At 39.8% G+C, this 24584-nt stretch overlaps 1 protein-coding gene across 1 annotated transcript in view; it reads left to right on the plus strand.

The window, feature by feature from the left end:
* Positions 1-24584, plus strand: part of SNX31 (sorting nexin 31) — a gene marked incomplete at its 5' end in the record, with an annotated part of 40254 nt that overhangs the window by 9879 nt on the left and 5791 nt on the right. The window contains 4 exons of the mRNA XM_011966735.1: positions 2902-2994; positions 6490-6693; positions 14285-14398; positions 19084-19161. Of these exons, the coding sequence (XP_011822125.1) occupies positions 2902-2994; positions 6490-6693; positions 14285-14398; positions 19084-19161 (489 nt within the window). The remainder of the gene's footprint in view (positions 1-2901; positions 2995-6489; positions 6694-14284; positions 14399-19083; positions 19162-24584) is intronic.

Below are 24584 nucleotides of genomic sequence, written 5' to 3' on the forward strand. Positions count from 1 at the left end.
GTTAGTACTTACTGCCGTGACTCCTGTTTGTCTTTACACAGCCATCCCTTCTTTTCGATACTGTTCCCCTGTGCTAACAGTCCTTACCGGATTCTACCATCAAGTACAATTCAGGAAAGAAGGCAGTGTTTAGTTCTTTACACCCATGCTTTCTCGTATGGTCTGTAGATTTGGTTTGAAGAAGAACTGGTGACAAGGAGAAAGCCTTGGGGTAGCTAGCTACCTACCTGCTAAGAATTCAGTGGCTTGGGCAAGGGTAGAAGGGCCTGTTGTAGTGCCCAGACCTGGGTTTGCTCTAACTCCTGCCACTTATTCGCTGGGTCATCTTGAACATCATAACCTCTCTGAACCTCAATTTACTCATCTGTAAAATGGTGGTATTGTTCCTCCCCACAGAATAGAGTAGGCCCACCTTATCCTTGGTCTGGCTTTCTGTGGTTTCAGTTACCTGCGGTCAAGCATGGTCTGAAAATATTAAGTGGAAAAATTTCAGAAATAAACAATTCATAAGTTTTAAATTGCACGCCATTCTAAGTAGTGTGATGAAATGTCTTCCTGGCCCGGAACATGAATCATCTCTTTGTCCAGTTTATTCATCTTGTCTGCATCATCCACCCATCAGTCACTCAGTAGTGATCTCAGTTATCACTGTCCTGGTATCCCAACACTTGTGTTCAAGGCCCCAGTTTTACTTAATAATGGCCCTAAAGTGCAAGAGTAGTGATGCTGGCATATTGTTATACTTGTTCTATTTTCTTATTAGTTATTGTTGTTCGTCTCTTACTGTGCCTAGTTTATAAATTAAACTTTATCATAGGTGTGTATATGCAGGAGAAAACATAGTATATATAGAGTTTGATATTATCCATGATAGTACCAGTCCATCCTGTCTGGGAGTCTTGGATAGTATCCCCCAAGGATAAAGGGGACCACTGTAGTTGGGAAAAAGTCAATAACAAAATCGATCTAAAGCAAGTTTTCAACAAATATTAGTTATTTTTCTTCTCCTCTCTAAACCCATGTCCTTTTCCCAGCCTAAAGCAATATTTAAGGCATATTCAGCTTTTCATTATTCTCTGAGAGATAAAGCATAACCTGCCAATATCACTGAGGGATGTAACGGATAGGCTTATGTTCAGACTAAGGTGAAAATAAGTGCCTGATAATTGGCAAACAATTGCTGGGCATTGCCGTATGTAGGACACTGGGCAAGGCACGCTGAGATGACGGGCGCAGTGTCTTCCCTTAGGGGTTGACAGCCTAACTGAGGGACAATGGCCAGTTCTGCCCTGTCATGACAAGTCAGAGCAGCACAGGCCGAGTGTGTGCAGCTGAGGAGGTGGACAGCTGATTCCATGGCTTCCCCGGGGCCAGACTGGCTAAAAGGGGAAGGGAGCTGGGTGCCGAGAGGAGAGGGAAGGAGCACAGGAAAAGGTGCCTAGCTCAGGGAGGGTAGGCTGAGACAATAGGCTTTGTTACTTCCACGTTTCATGTTGCTTCACCACAATCCTGACGGGCTTCCACAGGGGGCGGTTGCCTTCCAGGAGATTTCTGCCTTTGAGCCCAGTGTCGTTCTGCTGAAGTCTACAGTGGATTAGGAAGCAACCGAGAACCCCATTAGGGATTTAGAGTTTGGGAACACTTGCTGGTGGTGGTTACCCTAGGCTGACTAGACAGGACCTAATAATATATTCAACTTTAATTTTTTTAATGTAAAATTAGTTTTTATCTTATAAAAAGTTTGCAAGTGTGGAAGAGTTCAAAAATGAAAGTAGATGTCACCCCAAATCTTAAATCAACCAGACATATAAACTATTAATTAACTCTTTGGGCATATTTATTTCATATACATTTCATGTATTTGCACATCCATTTCCTTGACTTGTAAGTATCCATATGAGGAATTCTTGTTGTTTTACATTTATTTTTTGTTGTTTTATAAAAATTAGGGTCTACTACTAGACTCTTACTTAGTAATATGATATTTTTCATGTACATTACAAACATTTCCTATGTTGTTAAATATTCTGTGTAATTTTTAATGATCGCATAGCCTATTATTTAGTTATACCCAAACTCAATTACCTCTTTTGGGGCATTTCATAACAGTACTTACGTCATAGGATGGCGGTAAGGATTGACTTTTGTTCTGAAGCAATTAGAACATTGTCTGACACACAGTAAGCACTATACATGTGTTTGCCACTATCAAGTTGAAAATGTTTCATTGTTATAAACAATAGCAGTAATTGACTTATCGATATATTTTTTCCAATATCTATGTTTATGATTCAAATATACTTATTATTTGGAATTCCTTTTTGTCAATTGCCAATACATAGCTGTTGTCCATTTTCCTGCTGGTGATGCTTACATTTTTCCTATTGCTTTATATAAATATTAACTGTTTGGTATATATGATGCAATCATTCTCCTTGGTTTTCCATTTGATTCTTAGTTTTGTTTTTGGTGGTTTTCATGTACAGAAGTTTTATGTTTTCACATAATTATATATGACTATTTCTTCATTATGACATTTTGTTTTTATATCTTAAAAAAGATATTCCCTACCTCAAGGTCAGATAAAAATATTTACCTTTTTTTTTTTTCTAATTGTTTTATGGTCTTATACATTTAAATCTTTGTCTGGAATTTATTTGATTGGGTGGTGTGGGGAAAGAGCTGATTTTATTTTCTTTTTTGCCAAGTGTTGCCAATTGTCCCCAAGCTATTGAACAATCCTTTCTTACTAATTTAAAAAATAAGGCTTATAACATGCTAAATCCCTAAATATATATCCACTTGGGTTTGTTTTTATATCCCTTCATACAAGAGTATGTTTTTGTCAGATTGATTAATTTCTGCTAAGACTGCTAATTTTACAACTTCTGTTATTTTAAGGCAATACAGGACATTGAAAAAGAGTGGGCCAAACCCACACAGGCGCAGAGGCAGAAATTAGAAGCTTTCCAGAAAGAAGACAATCAAACAAAGGTGAATCAAATATTGCTCCAAGAGAAATCCCTTGGAAGGGAGTTAAAGAAACATATTAGAATTGAACTGTTTCTGTAATTTATAAACCTACCAAGCACTAAAAGAGGGGCTCTTTTTTAAAAAATGAGAATACCTTCATTGATTGTTCTGAGTACGGAATTAGTAAAAGCTTATTGTTTAAAGATTCTAAAAAAATACAGATGGTATATTGTGAGTCCTCTGCTAAGTTAATTAATATAGATCCTCCGCATTATTTTTAGTGACTACAGAGTATTCCATTTTACGGTTATATTATCGTTTGGCTAACCACTTTTCTGTTATTGGAAGTCGGGTTGTTTCCAGCTCTTGCTGCTATAAATCACTTTGGCAGCAAGAGCCATGAGGCCCAGGGCTATGTCTAATTTATACATACTCTACGTATTCACAGCACCTGGTACAGTTCCTGGCTGAAGTCCCTGAATACTGCAGCCAACATCCTCTTTCTATGCGTATGTGTTCTATTATTGCTTAGGATATATTTCTAAACATTCATTTTTAAAGTTTCCGTAAAGGTGTTACCAACTCACATACCTCCTGCCCCTAAGCAGCGAATGTGAGTCTGACAGACAAGATGCATTTTAAGAGAAGAAACGGCCTTTGTTTCGTTGTGTTGTCTTTTTAAAAATTCTTTTGACTTTGCCAATGTTCACAACTGCAACATTGATTTTTGAATAAAATACAACCAAAATTTAGAGGACTCATTTATACGTAACAGAAAATAATTCTTCAAAGGCTCACTGAGATTTTTATTGATGAACTGCAAAAAAGAAAAAGGAAAGGCACATACTGCCACAATTTAGTATCCCCTGCCACCCGCCAGCCCGGTGTTCTACCTCAGCTTTGTCACAAAAAAAGGAGCTCAGTTTTTCTCTGTGTTTGGAAATTTTGACAAGTGCAGCTTCTATTTTGATAGATAGAATATTGCTGTTACTTTGGATGCAATTACAAACTGTGTACACCACAACCAAGTCTTTGTACGTATCTGCCCTATAAACCTCTTAATTTAGTAAGAATGTTGTTCTTACCATGCTCTGCCAAAATGTGTATTTGTAGTTTTTCCACAAAATAAATTTTATCTTCTATGATAAACATTTGATCTGAATTTACCATACTATTTGTAATAATGCTATTTTTTAAAAAATTTGCTTTGACTACATAAATTGAATGAAAAAAATTTAATTATTATTGAAATTTACTTTCTCTCAAAGCATCTGCATGTACTGATGTGCAACCAACATTATTTGTTTGTGAAGTTCTTCGGCTATGGAGCAAACACATTAACAACTATATTTTATGTACAAGAAAACTTGGAATTGAAAATGAGTGAAAGAAAGGCTGTGGTTCATGGGCCATGTTTTTTGTAAATAAAGTTTTATTGGCACACAGTTACAATCATTCATTCATGTATTGTCTAAGGCTGCTTTTGTGTTGCAGTGGCAGAGGTAAGTAGTTGCAACAGGGACCATATGTCTGTATAGCTGAAAATATTTACTAGATGGTTCTTTACATAAAAGTTTACCAATCCCTGATCAAAATGAAAATAAATTAATATAAACATATTTTTCTGCAGCTGTGTATGTCAAACTGTCTTTTTTAGATACAATCTTAACTAATTTTCAAGCAGATAATCCTTGTAGCTTTCTGTCTTCTGGTGTTCATATAGTTAGTAATATCACAACACCTGTTTATCGAATGTCAAATGCCAACAGGCATTTTATATAAGTTACTTACTCATCACCAACTTTTTTGCAAAATAGAGCTTCACTTTTCAAACACTTTCATTTCTTTTAGTTCATTGCAGCCAAGAGATTATTACAATTTTAAAGAAGTGTTATCAAACAATAAGATAAACAATTATAGATTTATACCATATCAGTTAGAAAGTGTCGTAGCAAAAGCATGACACTACTCTCTGTCTGCTCTGTGGCAAGATGACTCAGCTCCTGTCCCCAGTCACTGCACAAGTACCATGTACTCACAGCCTGTCCTTTCTGAAGTTTCTCACTGACCCAACCAAAGGCCAGCACCTTACTGCATCTCCCTAGCTGAAGCCTGGACAGTGGCACAATGAGCTGCCACATGTGGCTGGATGGGACAGTGGCTTTGAATACTCCTGCCGGCATGAGATCAGGAGTCAGCTGTCCCTTACTGCTTCTGTCTCGGCCTGTTTCACTGTATCAGAGAATGCCACTGGAGTCTTTGTAAAGGACGTGTGAGTTACCTTGCTTCAGGAAAGGATCACAAGTTGTCACTGGGTAGTGTTCTTTCTGATTTAGCCATGTGCTAAAGTGGGAACTGTTCTCTGCATGCACATCTCACATACCACTAGGCCAGGCCCATGGCGGAAGCTGGAAGAACAGAGTGGAAGTCACCAAACCCATACCAGCTTATTTAAATGCAATCATTAATAAAATGAAAAGCCCTGGACAGATGTTAATGAGACAGGATGCCTTGATCAGTGGTGTGACTGCAACTGTCCTCAGTTCTTATGTCACTTCAGAAACAGAGGGAAAAGTTAAATTTTAAAAGTCACATAAAAGTGTTCCTTTGGCAACTGGGGACTCTCTGGAATTCTATTTAGAAAGCAGACCAGCTCGTGCCCTCATTGCCATTTCTAAAATCTCTGTCTCTGGCAATTAGTAACATCATCATATAAAGCAGCCTGTAGAAATGAACTACTTTTCTTCCTACATAGATCTCAGCTTAACTTTTTAAAAGCCAATATTTTAGGCCAGGCACAGTGGCTCACGTCTGTAATCCCAGCACTTTGGGATCCGAGGCAGGCGGATCACGCCGAGATCAGGAGGTCGAGACCATCCTGGCCAACATGGTGAAACCCTGTCTCCACTAAAAATACAAAAATTAGCCGGGCATGGTGGCACTTGCCTGTAATCCCAGCTACTTGGGAGGCTGAGGCAGGAGAAATGTGTGAACCAGGGAGTCGGAGGTCGCAGTAAGCTGAGATTGCACCGCAGCACTCCAGCCTGGGTGATAGAGTGAGACTTCGGTTTTTTTTTGTTTTTTTTTTGTTTTTTTTTTGTGTTTTTTAAAGCCAACGTACACTTTTTTGTTTACTTGCTATTATAATCTGCTGAGACAGAATCATATCCTTCATCCATTTTATGGACTCTTTTCTTCATTCTTCATTTACTCATGGAATATTTTCATTTCCACTGTGTACCAAGCACCATAACAGGGGCAGGGACACAATGGTGAAAGAGGCAGGAATGGTCCCTTCCCTGGAAGGACACTCCAGGAATTTCCCCCAGGCTTCTGGTGAGCACCAGGGGCATTATCTCCATTTGTATGACCAAGAAGAAAAGGTGCTTTCACTGTGACTTAGTTCCATGTATTCTCCTAGAATGGCAGTAGCTTCTGACATGAGGTTTTCATCTGTTTCAAGTGGTCTTTTGCTTCTTCTTGTTTCCCTCCCACCCATCACCCTCTTTGGAGCAGTTTTTGGAGCTGGCCCGGGAGGTACAGCACTATGGATACCTGCAGCTGGATCCTTGTACCTGTGACTACCCAGAACCAGGCTCTGGAGCTGTTCTTTCTGTCGGCAATAACGAGATCAGCTGCTGCATCACCCTGCCTGACAGCCAGACCCAGGATGTCATTTTCCAGATGAGCAGGGTGAAGTGCTGGCAGGTCACTTTCCTTGTGAGTATCTTGGCACCTTGCTTTGCCCATGACTTAAAAATCCTAGTACACTTGATGACAAAGTTGACACTAGGGAGACAGGTTTACCATTTGAATCTGTACCTTGAGTGGAGTGACATCTAAGCCACATTAAATATCACCTAGTGGTAAAACCTATCTGTAGTCTGATGCAGGTTCCCCACCCAGGGAATCAGAAACATCGATCTTTCCACCTTCCAACAGCAGGCCTCCCTACTGCTTGAAGGGTGGCTGTAGTAATAACAGCAGATGGCAATAACAGCTATCATTTATTGAGCACTTACTACGGGCTCAGTGCTGACAAGGTCTCTACCCTTCAAGACTGGCACCGACTGGCAGAGTTTTTCTTACAACACCTTGGCATCATGCTTGCATTGCCAGCTCCTCTCAAGAGAAACCCTTATCAGATTTATTGAGTGCCCACTTTTTACCAGGGACTGTGCTGCACTGTCTCATCTATTATGTAATTCAGCCCATAAGACCCCAGTGAGCTAAGTGGTGTTATCCTCTCTACACAGGAAGCTGAGGTTAACTAATAGAGGATAAAAGTTATCAGAGCATGACACCCACTTGTTAAATCCATGGAATCCCTGGGAATTTTTCAGCTGGGCTCATACTTGACCTCTCTGTGGCATTCGATACTGTCAACCATTTCTTCCTTCTCAAAAATCTCCTTTCTCCCCTACTTTTGTGGGCCACTTCTCCCTCTGAGCATTCCTGAAATGCTGGTGTTTCTGGCATTGCATTCTAGCATAATTCCTCTACATATTCTATGAAATCAATCGCCCAGATCCTTCTCAAAGGCCCAGTTTTTCCTACCTCCGGATGCCTTCAACCAGGTGTCTCACAGACATCTCAAACTCAGCCTTTACCCAAAGCAGATGTGTCCTTTCCTCCTCATGCCTTTCATGGGGTTCTTCTGCCTGTGTTCCCTATCTTGGTCAAGGGAATTTCCACTACCACACCCTAACTGCCAAACCAGAAATCTTGAAATTATCTCTGACTTTTCTCTCTCTCTGACCCTACACATTTAAGTGCTAATGGAGGCCTATCCATTCTATACTTTGCTGTCCCTCAAAAGTCTCCCTTACCAGCCTGGGCAACATGGCAAAATCCCATCTCTACAAACTAATACAAAAATAAGCCAGGCATGGTGGTGTGCACCTGTGGTCCCAGCTACTGGGGAGGCTGAGGTGGGAGAATCCATTGAGCACGGGAGGTAGAGGCTGCAGTGAGCTGAGATTATGCCACTGCACTCCAACCTGGGCAACAGTGAAACCCTGTCTCAAAAAAATAAAAATAAAAAAATAAAAAGACAAAAAAAAATTTCCCTCTATCTCCGCACTCACAGCTTGGTCTCAACATGCCCTGTGTGGATGGATTGAACAGTTTCCTAACCCTTCTCCCTATACCACTGTTTCCTCCTGGAGGTCAGAGAAAATATTTTGTATGATCTTAGCCCTTTGAAACATACAGAAACATGTGTTGTGGCCCCAGCTCTGATCTATCTTGATAAATGTTTCACATGTATTTTAAAAGAATGTGCCTTCCATTTTGGGTAGAACATTCTATAAATATCAATTGCCTTAGAGATTGGCTCGTTTTTGCTCTGCATAACTTGTTGGAAGTCCATCCAGTTGCTGACTGTATCAGTAGTTTGTCTCTTTTTCTTGTTGAGCAGCAGTCCATGGTCTGGTTGTTCCAAAGTTTGCTTCACCATTTACTCATTGAAGAACCTCTGGTTGTTTCTAGTTTTTAGCTATTATGAATAGAGCTGCTATAAACCTTCACATACAGGTGTGTGTTTGACCATGAGTCTTCATTTTCCTGGAATAAATGCCGAGGAGTACAATTGCTGGGTCATATAGTAATTGCATGTTTACTTTTTAAAGAAACTGCCAAACTGTTTTTGAGAATGGCTATATCATTTTACATTCCCACCAGGAATGTACGAGTGAGCCAGTTTTCTGCATTCTCACCAGCATTTGGTGTTGTCACTATTTTTTTTTTTATTGTAGTCATTCTAATATATGTGTAAAGGTATTTCATTGTGACTTAAGTTTGCATTTCCCAATGGGTTATGATGCTGAATATCTTCATGTGTTTATTTGCCATCTGCATATCTTCTTTGGTAAAATGTCTTCTCATATATTTTACCCATTTTTGAATTGGATTGTTTGGCTTTTCCTGTTGAGTTTTGAGAGTTATTTATGGATTCTAGATACGTGTTCTTTGTTGGCCATCTGGTTTCCAAATATTTTCTCTTACTCTATAGTTTCGGGTTTTTTTGTTTGTTTGTTTGTTTTTGTTTTGAGACAGAGTCTCACTCTGTCACCCAGGCTGGAGTGCAGTGGTGCAATCTCAGCTCACTGCAGCCTCTGCCTCCCAGGTTCAAGGGATTCTCCTGCCTCAGCCTCCCGAGTAGCTGGGAATACAGGCATGCGCCACCAGGCCCGGCTAATATTTTGTATTTTTAGTAGAGCTGGGGTTTCACCATGTTGTCTTGGCTGGCCTCAAACTCCTGACCTCAAACAATCTGCTCATCTCGGCCTCCCAAAGTTCTGGGATTACAGGTGTGAGCCACCACACCTGGCCCACTCTATAGTTTTTCATCCTCTTAAACAAGGTCTTTTGCAGAGCAAAAATTTTTAATTTTGATTAAATCTGATTCATCAGTTTTCCTTCTTTGGATTGTGCTTTTACTGTCAAGTCCAAGAACTCTTTGATAAATCCTGTTATAGATGCTGAAGTTTTTCTATTTTTTTTCCTTAAAGTTTTACAGTTAGGGGTTTTACATGTAAGTTCATGATCTATTTTCAGTTAATTTTTGTATGGAGGATGAGACTTAGGATAAGGTTATCAGACCAGGCGCAGTGGCTCATGCCTATAATTCCAGTGCTTTGGAGGGCCAAGGCGGGCAGATTGCTTGAGGTCAGGAGTCTGAGAGCAGCCTGGCCAACATGGAGAAACCCTGTCTCTACTAAAACTACAAAAATGAGTGGGCTGTGGTGGTGTACACCTGTAATCCCAGCTACTTGGGAGGCTGAGGTAGGAGAATCCCTTGAGTCCGGGAGGGGGAGGTTGCAGTGAGCTGAGATTACGCCATTGCACTCCAATCTGGGAGACAGAGCAAGACCCTGTCTTAAAATAAAATAAAATAAAATAAAATAAAATAAAATAAAATAAAAATAAGATGGTTATTCCCCCATCCCCAACCTTTTGTTTGTTTGTTTGTTTGCTTCTGGAGATCCAGTTGCTCCAGTACCATTTGTTGAAATGACTGTCTGTCCTCAATTGAGTTATTTTCACACCTTTGTCAAAAATCAGTCGGACATGTTTGTATGGGTCTGTTTCTAGGTTCTCTGTTCTGTTTGGCTGATCTATGTGTGTATTCCCCCACCAATATCACACATGTCTTTCTTTGTAACAGCTTTATTGAGATATAATTCACATACCATACAATTCACCCATATAAAGTATACGATTCAATGGTATGGTATTTAGTATATTCACAGAGTTGTGCAGCCATCACCACAATCAATTTTAGAACACTTTATCGCCTGAAAAAGAAGCCCCATACCCTTTAGTTGTCACCTTCCTGTCCCCCCAGCCCTAAAAAACCACTAATCTACTTTCTGTCTCTATAGAATAGATTTGCCTATTCTGGATATTTTATATTAATGGAATCATATGACATGTGATGCTTGTGACTAGCTTTTTACTTAGCATGTTTCCCGGTTCATTCTTGTAGCATGTATCATCAGTACTTTATTATTTTTTATGGCCAAATAATAGTCCACTTTATGGTTATAGCATATTCTACCCATTCGTCCATTGATAGACTTTTGGGTTGCTTCTATATTTTGGCTGTCATGGTTTATGCTGCTATGAACATTTGTGCACAAGCTTTTGTGTAGACGTATGTTTTTATGTCTCTTGGGTATATACCTAGGAGTAGAATTATCATTGGGTCAAATGATATTCTGTGTTTAACTTTTTGAGGAACTGCCAGCCTACTTTCCAAAGTGGCTGCACCATTTTATATCCCCACTAGCAGTGGAGGGTTTTGATTTCTCCCCATCCTTGCCAGTACTTGTTATCAATTTTTTATTATAGCCAACCTAGTAGATAGATGTGACATGGTATCCCATTGTGATTTTATTTATCTTAGTATTTTTTCTCTCTCTGCTTTATTTGGGGTTGTTTCTATTGCTATAGCTTTAAGATTATTGCTATTTTCTTCTGTAATGTCTAACATTGCTATTTATCCCATCCAGTGCATTTATACTTCTAGTGTTGTATTTTCCATCTCTAGAAGTTCTGTTTAGGTCTTTTTTACATCTTTCATTTCTCTCCTTATCATACTTCTATTTTTCTCCAAATTCCTGAGTGTATGGAACATACTTTAAATAGCAGTTTCAATATTTTTGCTACTATTTCCATCATCTCTGTCATTTCCGGATCTACTTCTACTGATCGATACTTTTTTCTTTTTTCTTTTTGCTTGTTTTTATCACCTGACACTGAGTATGCACCATTGATTGATTTTTCTACTGTTTGCAGATCATATCTTCCTCCTCCTATGCATGCCAGGTAATTTTTTGTGGTATGCTAAACATTGTGAATTTTACATTGTTGAATGTCGCATTTTACTGAATTCCTTTAAAGAATATTAGATGTTATTCTGGCGTGCAGTTAAATTACTTAGGATTGGTTTTACTTTTTTTTTTTTTCTTTTTAAAGAGATAGGGTCTCACTCTCTTACCCAGGCTGGAGTGCAGTGGCACAATTATGGCTTACTGCAGCCTTAACCCCGTGGGCTCAAGAGATCCTCCTGCCTCAGCCTCCCAAGTAGCTGGGACTACAAGCATGTGCCTATGCCCCGCTAATTTTCATTTTTTGCAGAAACAGGGTCTTGCTATGTTTCCCACGCTGATCTTGAACTCCTGGCCTCAAGCAGTCATCTACTTCACCTTCCCAAAGTGCTGGGATTACAGGCATGAGCCCCCATGCCTGGCCAGTTTTACTTTTTTGATGCTTGCTTTTAAACTTTCTTTTCTTTTTTTATTTTTTATTTATTTATTTTTTTGAGATGGAGTCTCGCTCTTGTCGCTTAGGCTGGAGTGCAGTGGTGCGATCTCTGCTCACTGCAAGCTCTGCCTCCCGGATTCAGGCCATTGTCCTGCCTCAGCCTCCCGAGTAGCTGGGACTACAGATGCCCGCCTGCCTTAATGAAGTTGCAGAGCAGTCTTTAGGGCTAATTTAGCCCTTTATGCCTTAGCTACCATTCTTAAGACTCTACCTGACATCTTGTCTATTGTCTCTCTGCTCTGGCTGATGGGAACATGAACTCTTTCCATCCTTGTTTGTGAGCTTCTGCAATTTCCAACCTACTGCTTTCCAGATGTTCTTTCCCCAGCCTCGTGTAGGTTTACTCTATACACACACAGATCATTATTCAGCCAAAGATCTGTCAAAACCTCTCTAGAGCTCTCGCTGTGTTTAAAGCCCTAGTCTTTGGTATTCTGCACCAAAAATTCCAATCTCAACTTCTTGAAACTTTTACCCTTTCTCCTCCACCCACTGAGACCCCTGGGCTCTGTTTGGGTTCCCTGTCTTTGTGTTATATCCTGGAAACCCCTTCAGGTAGTAAGCTGGGATACTTATGGGCTCACTTCATTTGGTTTTCCTTCTCTCTGGGTTACCAGTGCTGCATTATCTGTTGTTCAGTGTCTGAAAACAGCTGTTTTCCAATTCATGTTTTTGTTGTTGTTGTTGTTGTTGTTGTTTTGGAGATGGAGTCTTACTCTGTTGCCCAGGCTGGAGTGCAGTGGCACAATCTCAGCTCACTGCAACCTTCACCTCCCAGGATCAAGCGATTATCCTGCCTCAGCCTCCTGAGTAGCTGGGATTACAGGCACCAGACACCACACCCAGCTAATTTTTGGTGTGTTTTTAGTAGAGATGGGGTGTCACCATGTTGGCCAGGCTGGTCTCAAACTCCTGACCTCAAGTGATCTGCCTGCCTCAGCCTCCCAAATTGTTGGAATTACAGGCATGAACCGCTGCACCCAGCCTCCAATTCATGTTTTAACTGATGCTGCCAGACCAATATTTCTAAAATATAAATATAATTCCTGTTTTTGGAGACAAGGTCTTGCTATGGTGCCCAGGCTGGTTTTGAACTCCTGGCTCAAGAAATTCTCTTGCCTCAGCCTCCCAAAGTGCTGGGATTACAGGCATGAGCTACCATACCTGGCTAAAACCTCTTAAGGAAAAGCTGTCGCCCTTGGGATAATGTCTGTTGCCCCCTGGGGGAAAAATATCTTTTTTCTTTCCCTATTTCTTTTTTCTGTACTGCATATGATCTGCAGGAAGGGATTCTTAGCTTATAGAACCTGTAAGAGTTAAGGCTCTTTGGTGGCAAGCAATAGAAACCAACACATTGGACTCTAGTGGAAAACGGGATGTGTTGGAAGGATATGGAGTAACCTACAGATTCAAAGGAAAAACTGATGCAGAGGTTTTAGAAAGTTAAGAACCAAAGGAGCTCAAGCTTTCTAAGAAATAGGAACTCTATCAGCACCTACGATTTGGGTCTGTCTGACTGAAATAACATGAGAAGCAGAGAGAATTACTTGTCCAGTTGGCCTGAAATTGGGTCATATGCCGCCCTCTGACTTTTCATTCCCTGACAGTCCTACATAGATAGCCAACAGTGGAAGAGGGATGGTTTTCCCAAGGGTATTTGAGACTCCATTACTAGGAAAAAGAATGATGGATGTTGCAAAGCAAAAATCACAGATGTTGCCTACCAGGCTTTCAGGATCTGGTCCTAGGCCTCTTCTCATATCACCCACCATGCCTTGGAGCCTGTGCTGCAGTGACATGCATGGTCCCTTTCAGTGTCTCCAATATGCCTCAGGACATTTGCACTCACTATAGTATTTCCTCTTTCAAAAATCACTTCTCACCTCCCCTACACACCACCAAAATAAAACCACCACAACAAACTTGGGTAGTTTCTACCTCTGCTCAGATGGACCTTCCAGGGAGCCTTCCTTTGCCCTCCTAGCCTGGGTTAGGTGCCCCTCCTATTTACTTCCATAGACCTGTGTTTCCTTCCTAACACTTAACTATTAACTTATCAAACTGTGGTGATTTACTTTCATGGCTCCTCCATAGACTGATACCTTCTTGGAAATAGGGACAGTCTCCCTCATTTTGATATTTTGCCCAACACATTAATGAGCTTTTTTTTTTTTTTTTTTTCACCCAGGCTGGAATGCAATGGCGTGATCTTGGCTCACCGCAAACTCCGCCTCCCTAGTTCAAGTGATTCTCCTGCCTCAGCCTCCCGAGTAGCTGGGATTACAGGCACCTGCCACCATGCCTGGCCAATTTTTGTATTTTTAGTAGAGATGGGGTTTCACCATGTTGGCCAGGCTGGTCTCGAACTCCTGACCTCAGGCAATCTGCCTGCCTCAGCTGGGATTACAGGTGTTAGCCACTACATCTGACCAATTAATGGGTATTTAAATTTACATTGAATATAAAATATTTTCCTTTGTAGGGAACTCTGCTGGATATGGATGGGCCCCAGAGAACTTTCAACCAGAACTTAGAGCTCAGATTTCAATACAGTGAGGATAGTTGCTGGCAGTGGTTTGTTATTTACACCAAACAGGTGAGTTCTCAGGGCAGACCTTGAATACCCTCTGTGCTGAAATGCTGTCTTGCTTGCTGGGGTGGACGAAGCACATGACCCTAACCCAACTAGAGCAGGACACTAGAGTATTCTATGTACTCTCGTTTGGACTGTAATACCTTTTATTTTGTTTTAGGTTTTGTTTTATTTTACTAGTCACCATGGCCTTTGTGTCAGTTAGAAATGAATTTAGTTAACAAGTGATAGAAGATTCAACCAACAGTGGCTTAGAGCAGGAGTCCATAGACTTTTTCTTAAAGGACCAGATAGTAAATATTTTAGGATTTGAGATCCATACAGTCTCTGTTGCAACTGCTCAACTCTGTTAAAAGCAGCCATAGACAGTAGATAAACAAGTGGGTCTGGTTATGTTCCAATAAAACTTTATTTATAGAAACAGAGAGTGATCTGGCCTTGTTTGCCAACTCCTGACTTAGGCAATATAGATTTTTATGATCTCAGTTAATAAGAATACTGAAGGTAGATGATATTATTCTTTTGACCTTTTCCAAGCAGATAAAAAGCCACCGGTTGAGTAGCCCTTATCCCAAATGCTTAGGACCAGAATTGTTTCCAACTGCAGATTTTTTTTTTTATCTTGAAATATTTGCATATACATTCATGTAGTACATAACTTTTTGGTCAATGACAGTGTGTATATATGGCAGTGGTCCCATAAGATTATAATATAGTATTTTTACTGTACCTTTTTTATTTTTTTTTTTAATGTTTCACCTTTTTCCTGCAGTACCTTTTCAATGTTTAAGTGATACACATACTTATCACTGTGTTACAATTGCCTCAGTATTTATTCAGTACAGTAGCACACTGAACAGGTTTATAGTCTAGGGAGGCTCTATCATCTAGCTTAGGTATATAGCAGGCTCTACGATCTAGGTTTATGTAACTACACTCTATGTTGTTTGCACAATGACAAACTTGTCTAATGATGCATTTCTCAGAACTTACCCCCATCATCATTAAGTGATGTATAACTGTATATAATGAGATATCTTGAGGATGGGACCCAAGTCTAAACATGATTCAATTATATTTCATATACACCTTAAACACACAGCCTGAAGGTAATTTTATATGATGTTTTAAATAAATTTGTGCATGGAACAAAGTTTGTGGACATTGAACCATCAGAAAGCAAAGGCGTCACTACCTCAGCCACCCATGTGGACCATCTGTGGTTGTTGTTGGGCATCACCATCATTCCCGACTCTGAATTTATATGCTACTGATAAGCAATCCATTTCTTATACTTATTCCCATGTGAATAATCGACAGTAGAAAATATGACATACATTAATACAGTGAAGAATTATGTGTTCAGGGTAGCTAATCAGCACAATAGCACCACCAGAATACCTGTATCAGCTGTGAAACCTGTGAAACAACAGTAACAGAATCTGTGCTGTACACCTGGATTTTGACTGTTACTAGTCACAGGAGGTCAGGTGTGGAATTTCCCACTTGTGGCATCATGTAAGTGGCTCAAAAAGTTTCACATTTTGGACTTTTGGATTAGGGATGCTCAACCCATATCTCTCTTATCTGGAAAGCAAAAGTTTTACCCCAGAAACCTCCAGTAGACTTCCTATTGTGTTTCAATGGCCAGAACTGGATCCTATGACCACTCCTAGCTGCAAGGGAGTCTGGGAACCAAGCATCTAGCAAAGAGAAACAGGCTTTATGATTGACTTAGAGTAAGCATGAACCATTGCCAGGGGCTGAGCACGTTATTGTCCCAAACAAAATCAGGATCTCTTAGGAAAGAAGGGGCAATGGCTGTTGGGTAGCCAACTATCCATGTCTACCATAGGTTTTTAACTAAAATTGGAGTAGAAATGCTAAAAAAGAGAACATCTAAACACCAAATCCAATTGAAAAGTCCTTTTTACTAAATTAAGTCATTTCAAATCGGAACCAAAATTGTAGATGTTCTGAAATGGAATCAAAATAGTAAAGTACTCTTTGCATCAATGTCATATTCAACCTGAGTCTCTGGTGATCAGGCTAAGTTCCATGGAACATTCTGGTTCAGAAACCAAGGCCCCTTTCGACTCTTTACTTCTAGTATAGTTGAGTCATTATATCAAAGTCCTCTGAAAACATGAAGTACTAAACCGAAATTCTAGGTTAAAGCAGTGGGTCCTTAGGTTCACCTTAAATATGAAACATCTTTAGGGAAATGGTAGACTGGTTTGCTGAGGCAAGATTGTCAGTCACTTGGAGAGACACAGAGAGATTTGGGTAGTAAAACTACCTCCCAACCTCAGAATGCTAAGTGTGGTTAAATTTTACTATGATTTTTAAATCTAGTCAGTAGCAAATGAGTTTAAACCACCATAAAGAGGTGCAATAAACATTCTTTCAAAGGATTCCTAGTAAGGTCTTATTTCCCCTGGAGTGTGAGTTTTATTGATGTACATCCAAGGGCTACTTTTTAAGAAGTTATAATTTTTATGGATATATAATAGTTGTACATACTCAAGGGCTAGTTTTGCAAAATTGGAAATGTGACTTGTGTGCTTTGCAAATACAAATGAGGGCTTGGGCCCAAATCTTTTTGAGACCTTTTAAATGAAATCTGAATCCTTGGCCAGAAGCGGTGGTTCATCCTGTAATCCCAGCACTTGGGGAGGCCAAGGCAGGCAGGTTGCTTGAAGTCAGGAGCTCGAGACCAGCCTGGTCAATATGGTGAAACACCATCTCTACTAAAAGAACAAAAATTATCCGGGCATGGTGGCAGGCACCTGTAATCCCAGCTACTCGGGAGGTTAAGGCAGGAGAATCCCATGAACCTGGGAGGCGAAGGTTGCAGTGAGCCAAGATTACACCACTGTGCTCCAGCCTGTCCAGCCTGGGTGACAGAGCAAGACTGAGTCTCAAAAAAAAAAAAAACAAAAAAAAACAAAAAACACAAAAACCACAACAACTCAATCCTATTACTTTGTCTTTTTAAAATTTTTTATTCATTTTCAATCTTTTCATATTTAACAAACCTGACGGTTTATAGCAGAGTCCTGGCCTACGTACTTGTGTACATTGTATAGCAATATGGAATTGGTCTGACACTATTAAACATCCTACCTAGGTGCATTTGCTCAGGATTTTGTTGTTTATTTTATTATCTGGTTTTGCATAGGTTACATATATGAACATATAAACAGGGCTAGTTATTAGCAAAACTAGGAAGTCAAAATGTTTGCACAAATGCCACATCTGTTAATTCTTTTAAAAATTGATGTCAGTCCTTTCTTCTTCTTCCCTCTTTTCCCCTTTTAAATAAAATTAATTCCTATCATGCTCTACACCCTTGCAAGACACTGAGAGCTGTATGTAGCCCATTTTCCCTCTAATTCTGCTTTCCGTGTTGTCCCCTCCAAGAACTTTCTACTTGGCTACCACCCCAGACTGTACTTTCTCTCACTGTCTCCTCCCTTCTCCTTTCCATCCTCCCCTCCAACACAGTGACCATCCCTGAACACAACACTGTGCTAAGGTCTTATAGCCTCAACATTCATTGACAGTTTTCCCAAACCTTAGTAGGGCCAACGGAGAAAACAGCAAGCCAAGAATCAAGAGCAGGACAAGAGAGAAAAAGGATTAGTGGGAAAGGAGCAAATGGGAAAATCATAGGGAACCTTCAGTTTTGCTCACAGTAGTGCAAAGCCTGGAATAAGGAAGCCCAGCTTTTGTGTAGCAAGATGTACAACTGTGAGTGTCTTGGCACCAATGATGATTAAGCCATGAAGGATAGTGGAGGTGACCATCAGTCTAGAACATGAGTGATTAAAGATACTAGAAAAATAAGAAAGTAGGCCGGACACAGTGGCTCACCCCTGTAATCCCAGCACTTTGGGAGGCCGAGGCGGGTGGATCACTTGAGGTCAGGAGTTCGAGACCAGTCTGGCCAACATGGTGAAACCCTGTCTCTACTAAAAATACAAAAAAATTAGCTGGGCATGGTGGCGGGCTGAGGTGGGAGAATCGCTTGAACCCAGGAGTCGGGGGCTGCAGTGAGCCGAGATCGCAGCCACAGCACTCCAGCCTGGGTGACAGAGCAAGACTCTGTCTCAGAAAAAAAAAAAAAAAAAAGAAAGAAAAAGAAAAAGAAGAAAATGAAGTGAAGAATAACAGCTAACCTTTTTTTTCAGTTTAGTAAAAGCAATAAGTTGCTAATATGTTCTTTCAAACAAACCAGTTACTATTTATGCTCAGTAGAGGTCTCTCAATAATTATGTATACAATGTCTAGAATTAAATATAGGATTGACCATCATCAGTTCATCTCATTATAATAATAATTCATTTTTATTGTTTGTTGCTCAAAAAACATGACCTGCTTACAAAATAATAGAAAACATGGGATGCAAGGGGGTGAGTTTTAAGAGGAAAAATATTAATAGTGAGATCTTGGACATTTTTCATTTCTTTAAAAAATTTGCTGTAAATATATCCACATAATTGAGAAAATTTATAGTTACTTCCTAACTGGATCTTAAAACTTCTGGAAGTTAACGAAGAAATCTAAATTCTTGAATGTGTGTTATTGGAGGGCAGAGCTCAAAATCTGCCTTGTGGTGTGAGGAGGGAAGAAAGAGAGTGAAGATTTCTTCAGTTACAAGAGTTCTTTATTCCTGCATTTCTTAGGCTTTTTTGCTGAGTAGCTGCTTGAAAAAGATGATCTCAGAAAAGATGGTAAAGCTAGCTGCTAAGAATCCAGAAATGGTGAGTGCTCTCATCTGTGTATATTTTTCACTTTACGTTCCCATCATCAGCCAACAGTTGGAGACCAGTCTACACTTATGAGCTCTCCGGGCCAGCAGGTCTGGTCCTAAAGGGAGGACTCCAAACCACAGAAGTGAGCTCCTCTTCCCACTGGTAGCTCAGTGCTCAGGATGGCAGGGCAGAAGGAAGCCTGTCTTTAGAATTAAAGTCATTTTTCCAATGAGAAGTCATCTTTGGGTTACTGAGAATTCTAACCCTCAACTTTGTATTGTTTTATTTCAGCCTTCTCTGACATGGAGGCTTTCAGATTTATTATAGAAGCTACATCTTCAAGTCAGGGTCTTGAGGGGGTCTTTAACACAATGGGGATGATCTTATTATAAGTTTGTCTCTAGAAAGAATCCATAGCTTCTTGATAATTCCATTGTGCCAAATGAAAATGCCTTTAACAGTTGGGAGGAGTAAAATAAACTCTCAAGGCTATTTTTTTTCCCTCAATATAAAATTAAACTTTATTGTTCTAGTGTACATTTATTTATTAAAGGCCTAGTAACTCATCAAAAAGATTGGTGAGAAGGCTGTGAAAAAATTAGATTTTAAACTGTTTTAATTGCCTAGTCATCATCATGATACAAGTATGTCCCAAACAAGACAGTACAATTTTTTTTTTAAATGATTAGAAATACCAATGCCTGGGGCCAGGCATAGTGGCTCATGCCTGTAATCCCAGCACTTCAGGAGGCCAAAGTGGGGGGATCACTTGAGGTCAGGAGTTCGAGACCAGCCTGGCCAACATGGTGAACCCCCGTCTCCACTAAATATACAAAATTAGTTGGGCTTGGTGGTGTGCACCTGTAGTCCCAGCTACTGGGGAGGCTGAGGCAGGAGAATTGCTTGATCCCAGAAGACAGAGGTTGCAGTGAGCCAAGGTGACACCATTACATTCCAGCCTGGGCGACAGAGTGAGACTCCATCTTAAAAAAATAAAAAAGAAAGAAAGAAAGAAATACCAATGCCTGGTTGACATTCATAAACTTAATTCTTTTGTAGAATATTACATTAATTTTTAAAAATATAATAGAAAATATTGGGAAATTTTTCTTTTTTTCTTTTTCTTTCTTTTTTTTTTTTTTGAGACAGAGTCTCTGTCGCCCAGGCTGGAGTGAGTGCAGTGGCACAATCTCTGGTCACTGCAAGCTCTGCCTCCTGGGGTCACGCCATTCTCCTGCCTCAGCCTCCTGAGTAGCTGGGACTACAGGCGCCCTCCACCACTCCTGGCTAATTTTTTGTATTTTTTTTTTTAGTAGAGACGGGGCTTCACCTTGTTAGCCAGGATGGTCTCGATCTCCTGACCTCATGATTCACCCATCTCAGCCTCCCAAAGTGCTGGGACTACAGGCATGAGTCACCGCGTCCGGCTGGCAAACTTTTCTAATGTTTTCATTTAAATTTAGTCTAAGAGGGTGGATAACATCTTTAGTTAACATTGATCTTTACTTTCCAGCTTTTTTCTAAGAAAATAGTTGTGTTTTGTAATTATTTCTCTTTCTTCTAGAACTGAACGTACCTTTTCCAAGGAAAATAAATTCACTGCCTCTTGTTGATCGAACAATTCAAAATGTACTAGAGAGTAGTAAATGAAAGCAATAAAAGAATCAAGGAAACTCTTTTTAAAACAGTAGTATAATAAAATCCAACCTCTCAGGCAGGATGGACCCTCTTAGGCTGAGATTATTGTAGGTATAAAAAAGAAGAAAGAAAAAAGTAATTAACTGAAGTAGCCTCATTAAAAGGGAGAAGTGCTCTCAAATGTGGATGAATAAAATGTAAGCTACTTGATTCAGGAAATACTTGTACAATGAGTAGCTAGAGTTAACTCAGTAAAATGGAGAAAGTAGTAATCCATTTAAAGTTTTCAAGAAAAACAACCACAGTATATTCCTTAAGTTTGCACATGAGTTGAAATCCCTAATTTATCTCTGAGGTTAGCAAAATCAGCACATTAGTCAGTACCCTTGTATTGCTTTATCTAAATATTTAACACGTTTTATTTCTGGAAACTCTTTATTTTTTTACTTATTTTGGCTCTTGGAATGAAAAGTTCAGACCTTTCATTTTGAAAATTGGGTTTCCAAGAGGATTTTGTAAGGATAGTTTGCATTTTAATCTTGAATTTTATTTACGAAGCTCTGGGTAGAATGGAACCTGGAAGGTAGAGAGAACAGACAGTTCGGTGTTTGAACTCTTCCTGAGTTCTGGGCGCCCTCACAAGTACAGTCGACTGAAGTCATTCTGTGGCTCAAGGAAACCATATAAATGTACCATGGTGACATTCCCTTGTTTTCCAGGGAAACACACCAAGTCAAAACTGACACATAGCACTTGTAGAAGGCTTGTATGGACTAGGACACAGAGTCTGTATTTTTCAGGGCAGGTTCTGAGTTCAAGATTTTGATCATCTTAAAGAATCTGAAGCAGGGAAGAGAACTGTAATCAAATGAGCCCCATAAATAAGGCAGATGGTCCCCAGAAGCAGATTAAATAGTGCTAGTTTTATCCTAGTAAGAAGAAATGAGGGAAAAAAGAAATGTATTGTTAACTTAGCTTAGTTAGCTTTAGGTAATGTTTCAAAGATAAAACTTGTGCTCTGTTTATGAAGACATTATTAAAATTTTGGTCAAGAAAATGCACTGAAGAATAATATAAACATACAGCCACAACAAAAATATATTAAGTTCTTAAATTATATATGTGTGTATATATATATATGTGTGTGTGTGTGTGTGTGTATATAAATAATATATATACACACACACACATATATATTAATTATATATATATATACACACACATATATATACAATTTTTTTAAAGACAGGACGCTCTGTCACCCGGGCTGGAGTGCAGTGGTGCAATCATGGCTCACTGCAGCCTCAACTTCCCAGACTGAGGTGATTCTCTTACTTCGGCCTCCCAAGTAGCTGGGACCACTGGCATATGCCACCACACCCAGCTAATTTTTTATTTTTATTTATTTATTTTTTTGTAGAGATAAGATCTCTCTATGTTTCCCAGGCTGGTCTCGAGCTCCTGAGCTCATCCCACCTCGGCTTCCCAAAGTGCTGAGATTACAGACAAGAGCCACTGTACCTGGCCCTTAAAGGCAATATTAACCATAAACCAGAGGAAAAAAAAAAGTGTAACATTCTTCTTAAAGCTATGCTCCTGTACAAAAGCTTGAATCAATTTCCTTAATATTTGCTGCTCTTAATTAGAGCAGAATTATAAAGGAGTGCTTTATTTAAAAATAAAGTATATTAGTTAGAGTTAGGTTTTGCTGCATATAATAGAAAATAAAAGACAAAACAAGTGTCTTAGACACAATAAAAGTTTGTTTCTCTCTCATCTAAAAGAAGTTCAGAGGTAGGCAGTCTAGGGCTGGATGGTGGCTCCATAATATCAACACAAACCTTTCTGTTGTGCCATCTTCTGTGTGTGGCCTTCACCTCATGCTCAAAATGGCTGCCAGAACGCTCATCATTACATCCACATTCTAGGCAGCAAGTATGAGGAAAATATGAAGCAGGGCTTACTTCTTCTCTTCAAGGAGGAGTTCCAGAAGTCTCACACAGAATGTCCCCTACAACCATTGGCCAGAAGATAGTCATATCACAGGCCGACGCCTAGCTGCAAGGGAGTCTGGTAAATGTAGACTTTTAGCAGGGTGTGTTGTCTGTTCAAATAAAACTGGGTGTAATTACTAAGGAAGAAGGGCAGAATGGATAATGGAGTAAACTACCAACAATCTCTGCCATTTAGAGAATTCCAAAAGACACCAAGAAATGAAAGTTGATGTATTTTATGCAATAGATGTGTTCCTAAGGAATTTCTGAAAGTGCATTATTATTATTTTACATATTGAACCATAATCTGGATATATGAGATGCACATCAGCAGTATGCTGGTGAATAATTTTCTGACTTAAAAAGACTTTTTTTTTTTTTTTTTCTGACAGGCTCTGTCTCCAGGCTCGAGTGCAGGGGTGCAATCTCAGCTCACTGCAACCTCCGCCTCCCAAGTTAAAGCCATCCTCCCCACCTCAGTCTCCTAAGTAGCTGGTACTATAGTCACACACCACCATGCCTGGCTAATTTTGTATTTTTGGTAGAGACAGGGGTCTCACTATGTTGCCCAAGCTAGTGTCAAACTCCTGAGCTTGAGCTCAGCCTGTCTTGGCCTCCTGAAGTGCTGGGATTACAGGTATGAGCTACCATGCCTGGCAAGAAACAATTTGTACTTCTAATAATATATACCTAGTTTGTATATTTTTCCCTTTGATTTTCTTAAAAGTAGATCTGATCTCAAAATTAGTTTCCCTCAAAAATGGCAAAGAACAAGACAGCTTTCTGATTTCTGATTACCTTTCACCTCTCACTCCATCCTCAACTACCATCACCAGATGTATTTTTCCCTCCATTCTTCTTTTCTTTTAGGCAAGGTGAAACTATTTAAAAGGCAACTGGCAATTTAAAAAATGTTTCTATTATATGGTGAGGAGGCGAAACACCAAGGGCAGTGGCCTCTGATATCTGAGGAATGTTAGCCTTTTGAAGAGCTAGTCCAATATAGAAAATGGAAAAACTGTGCATGGCAGTCAGGATAATGGTATGAGCATAGCAGGAGGACACAGTTTTAGAGAATCAGGGGGAAATTACTGTGCAGAAATGAGTGATTGTGTTATTAACAGAAACTATTCTATTGGTTAAAAAGAAAGTGTGGGAATACTGCATTATGAGAAAAGATTTGCTTGTTTCCCCAGCTTTAGTTCCCCCTAGTATATAAAGTATTGAAGGTCTTACTGCAACAAGTCAAGGAAGCTGATTATATCAGGAATTGCTTAACATTTGTAGTGGTTCTATTTTATTTACTTTGACATAGGGGTCAGGAGGGGAAGGAAACTAGAAGAGAGAAAATTCTGAGAATTTTCCTCCAAGTTCTGTATTTCATGGCTGCAAGACTCTTTACAAACTCTAAGGTAACATTGTAAAATAATAATAATAGTAGCAAAACACATAAAACATCAGAGTGTTAATTTCTCATTTACCAAGACTTAATAACTAGTTTTTAAAAAAATATTGAGGCTGGGCACAGTGACTCGCACCTGTAATCCCAGCACTTTGGGAGGCTGAGGCAGGTGGATAACTTGAGGTCAGGAGTTTGAGACCAGCCTGGCCAACATGGTGAAACCCCATCTCTACCAAAAATACAAAAGTTAGATGGGCATGGTGGTGCGTACCTGTAGTCCCAGCTACTTGGGAAGCTGAGGCAAGAGAATCGTTTGAATCCAGGAGGTGGAGGTTGCAGTGAGCCAAGATTGTGCCACTGTATTCTAGCATGGGCAACATGGCAAGACTCTGTCTCAA

Source organism: Mandrillus leucophaeus, unplaced genomic scaffold (genome assembly GCF_000951045.1).
Source record: "Mandrillus leucophaeus isolate KB7577 unplaced genomic scaffold, Mleu.le_1.0 Scaffold770, whole genome shotgun sequence".
NCBI classification, from domain to species: domain Eukaryota; kingdom Metazoa; phylum Chordata; class Mammalia; order Primates; family Cercopithecidae; genus Mandrillus; species Mandrillus leucophaeus.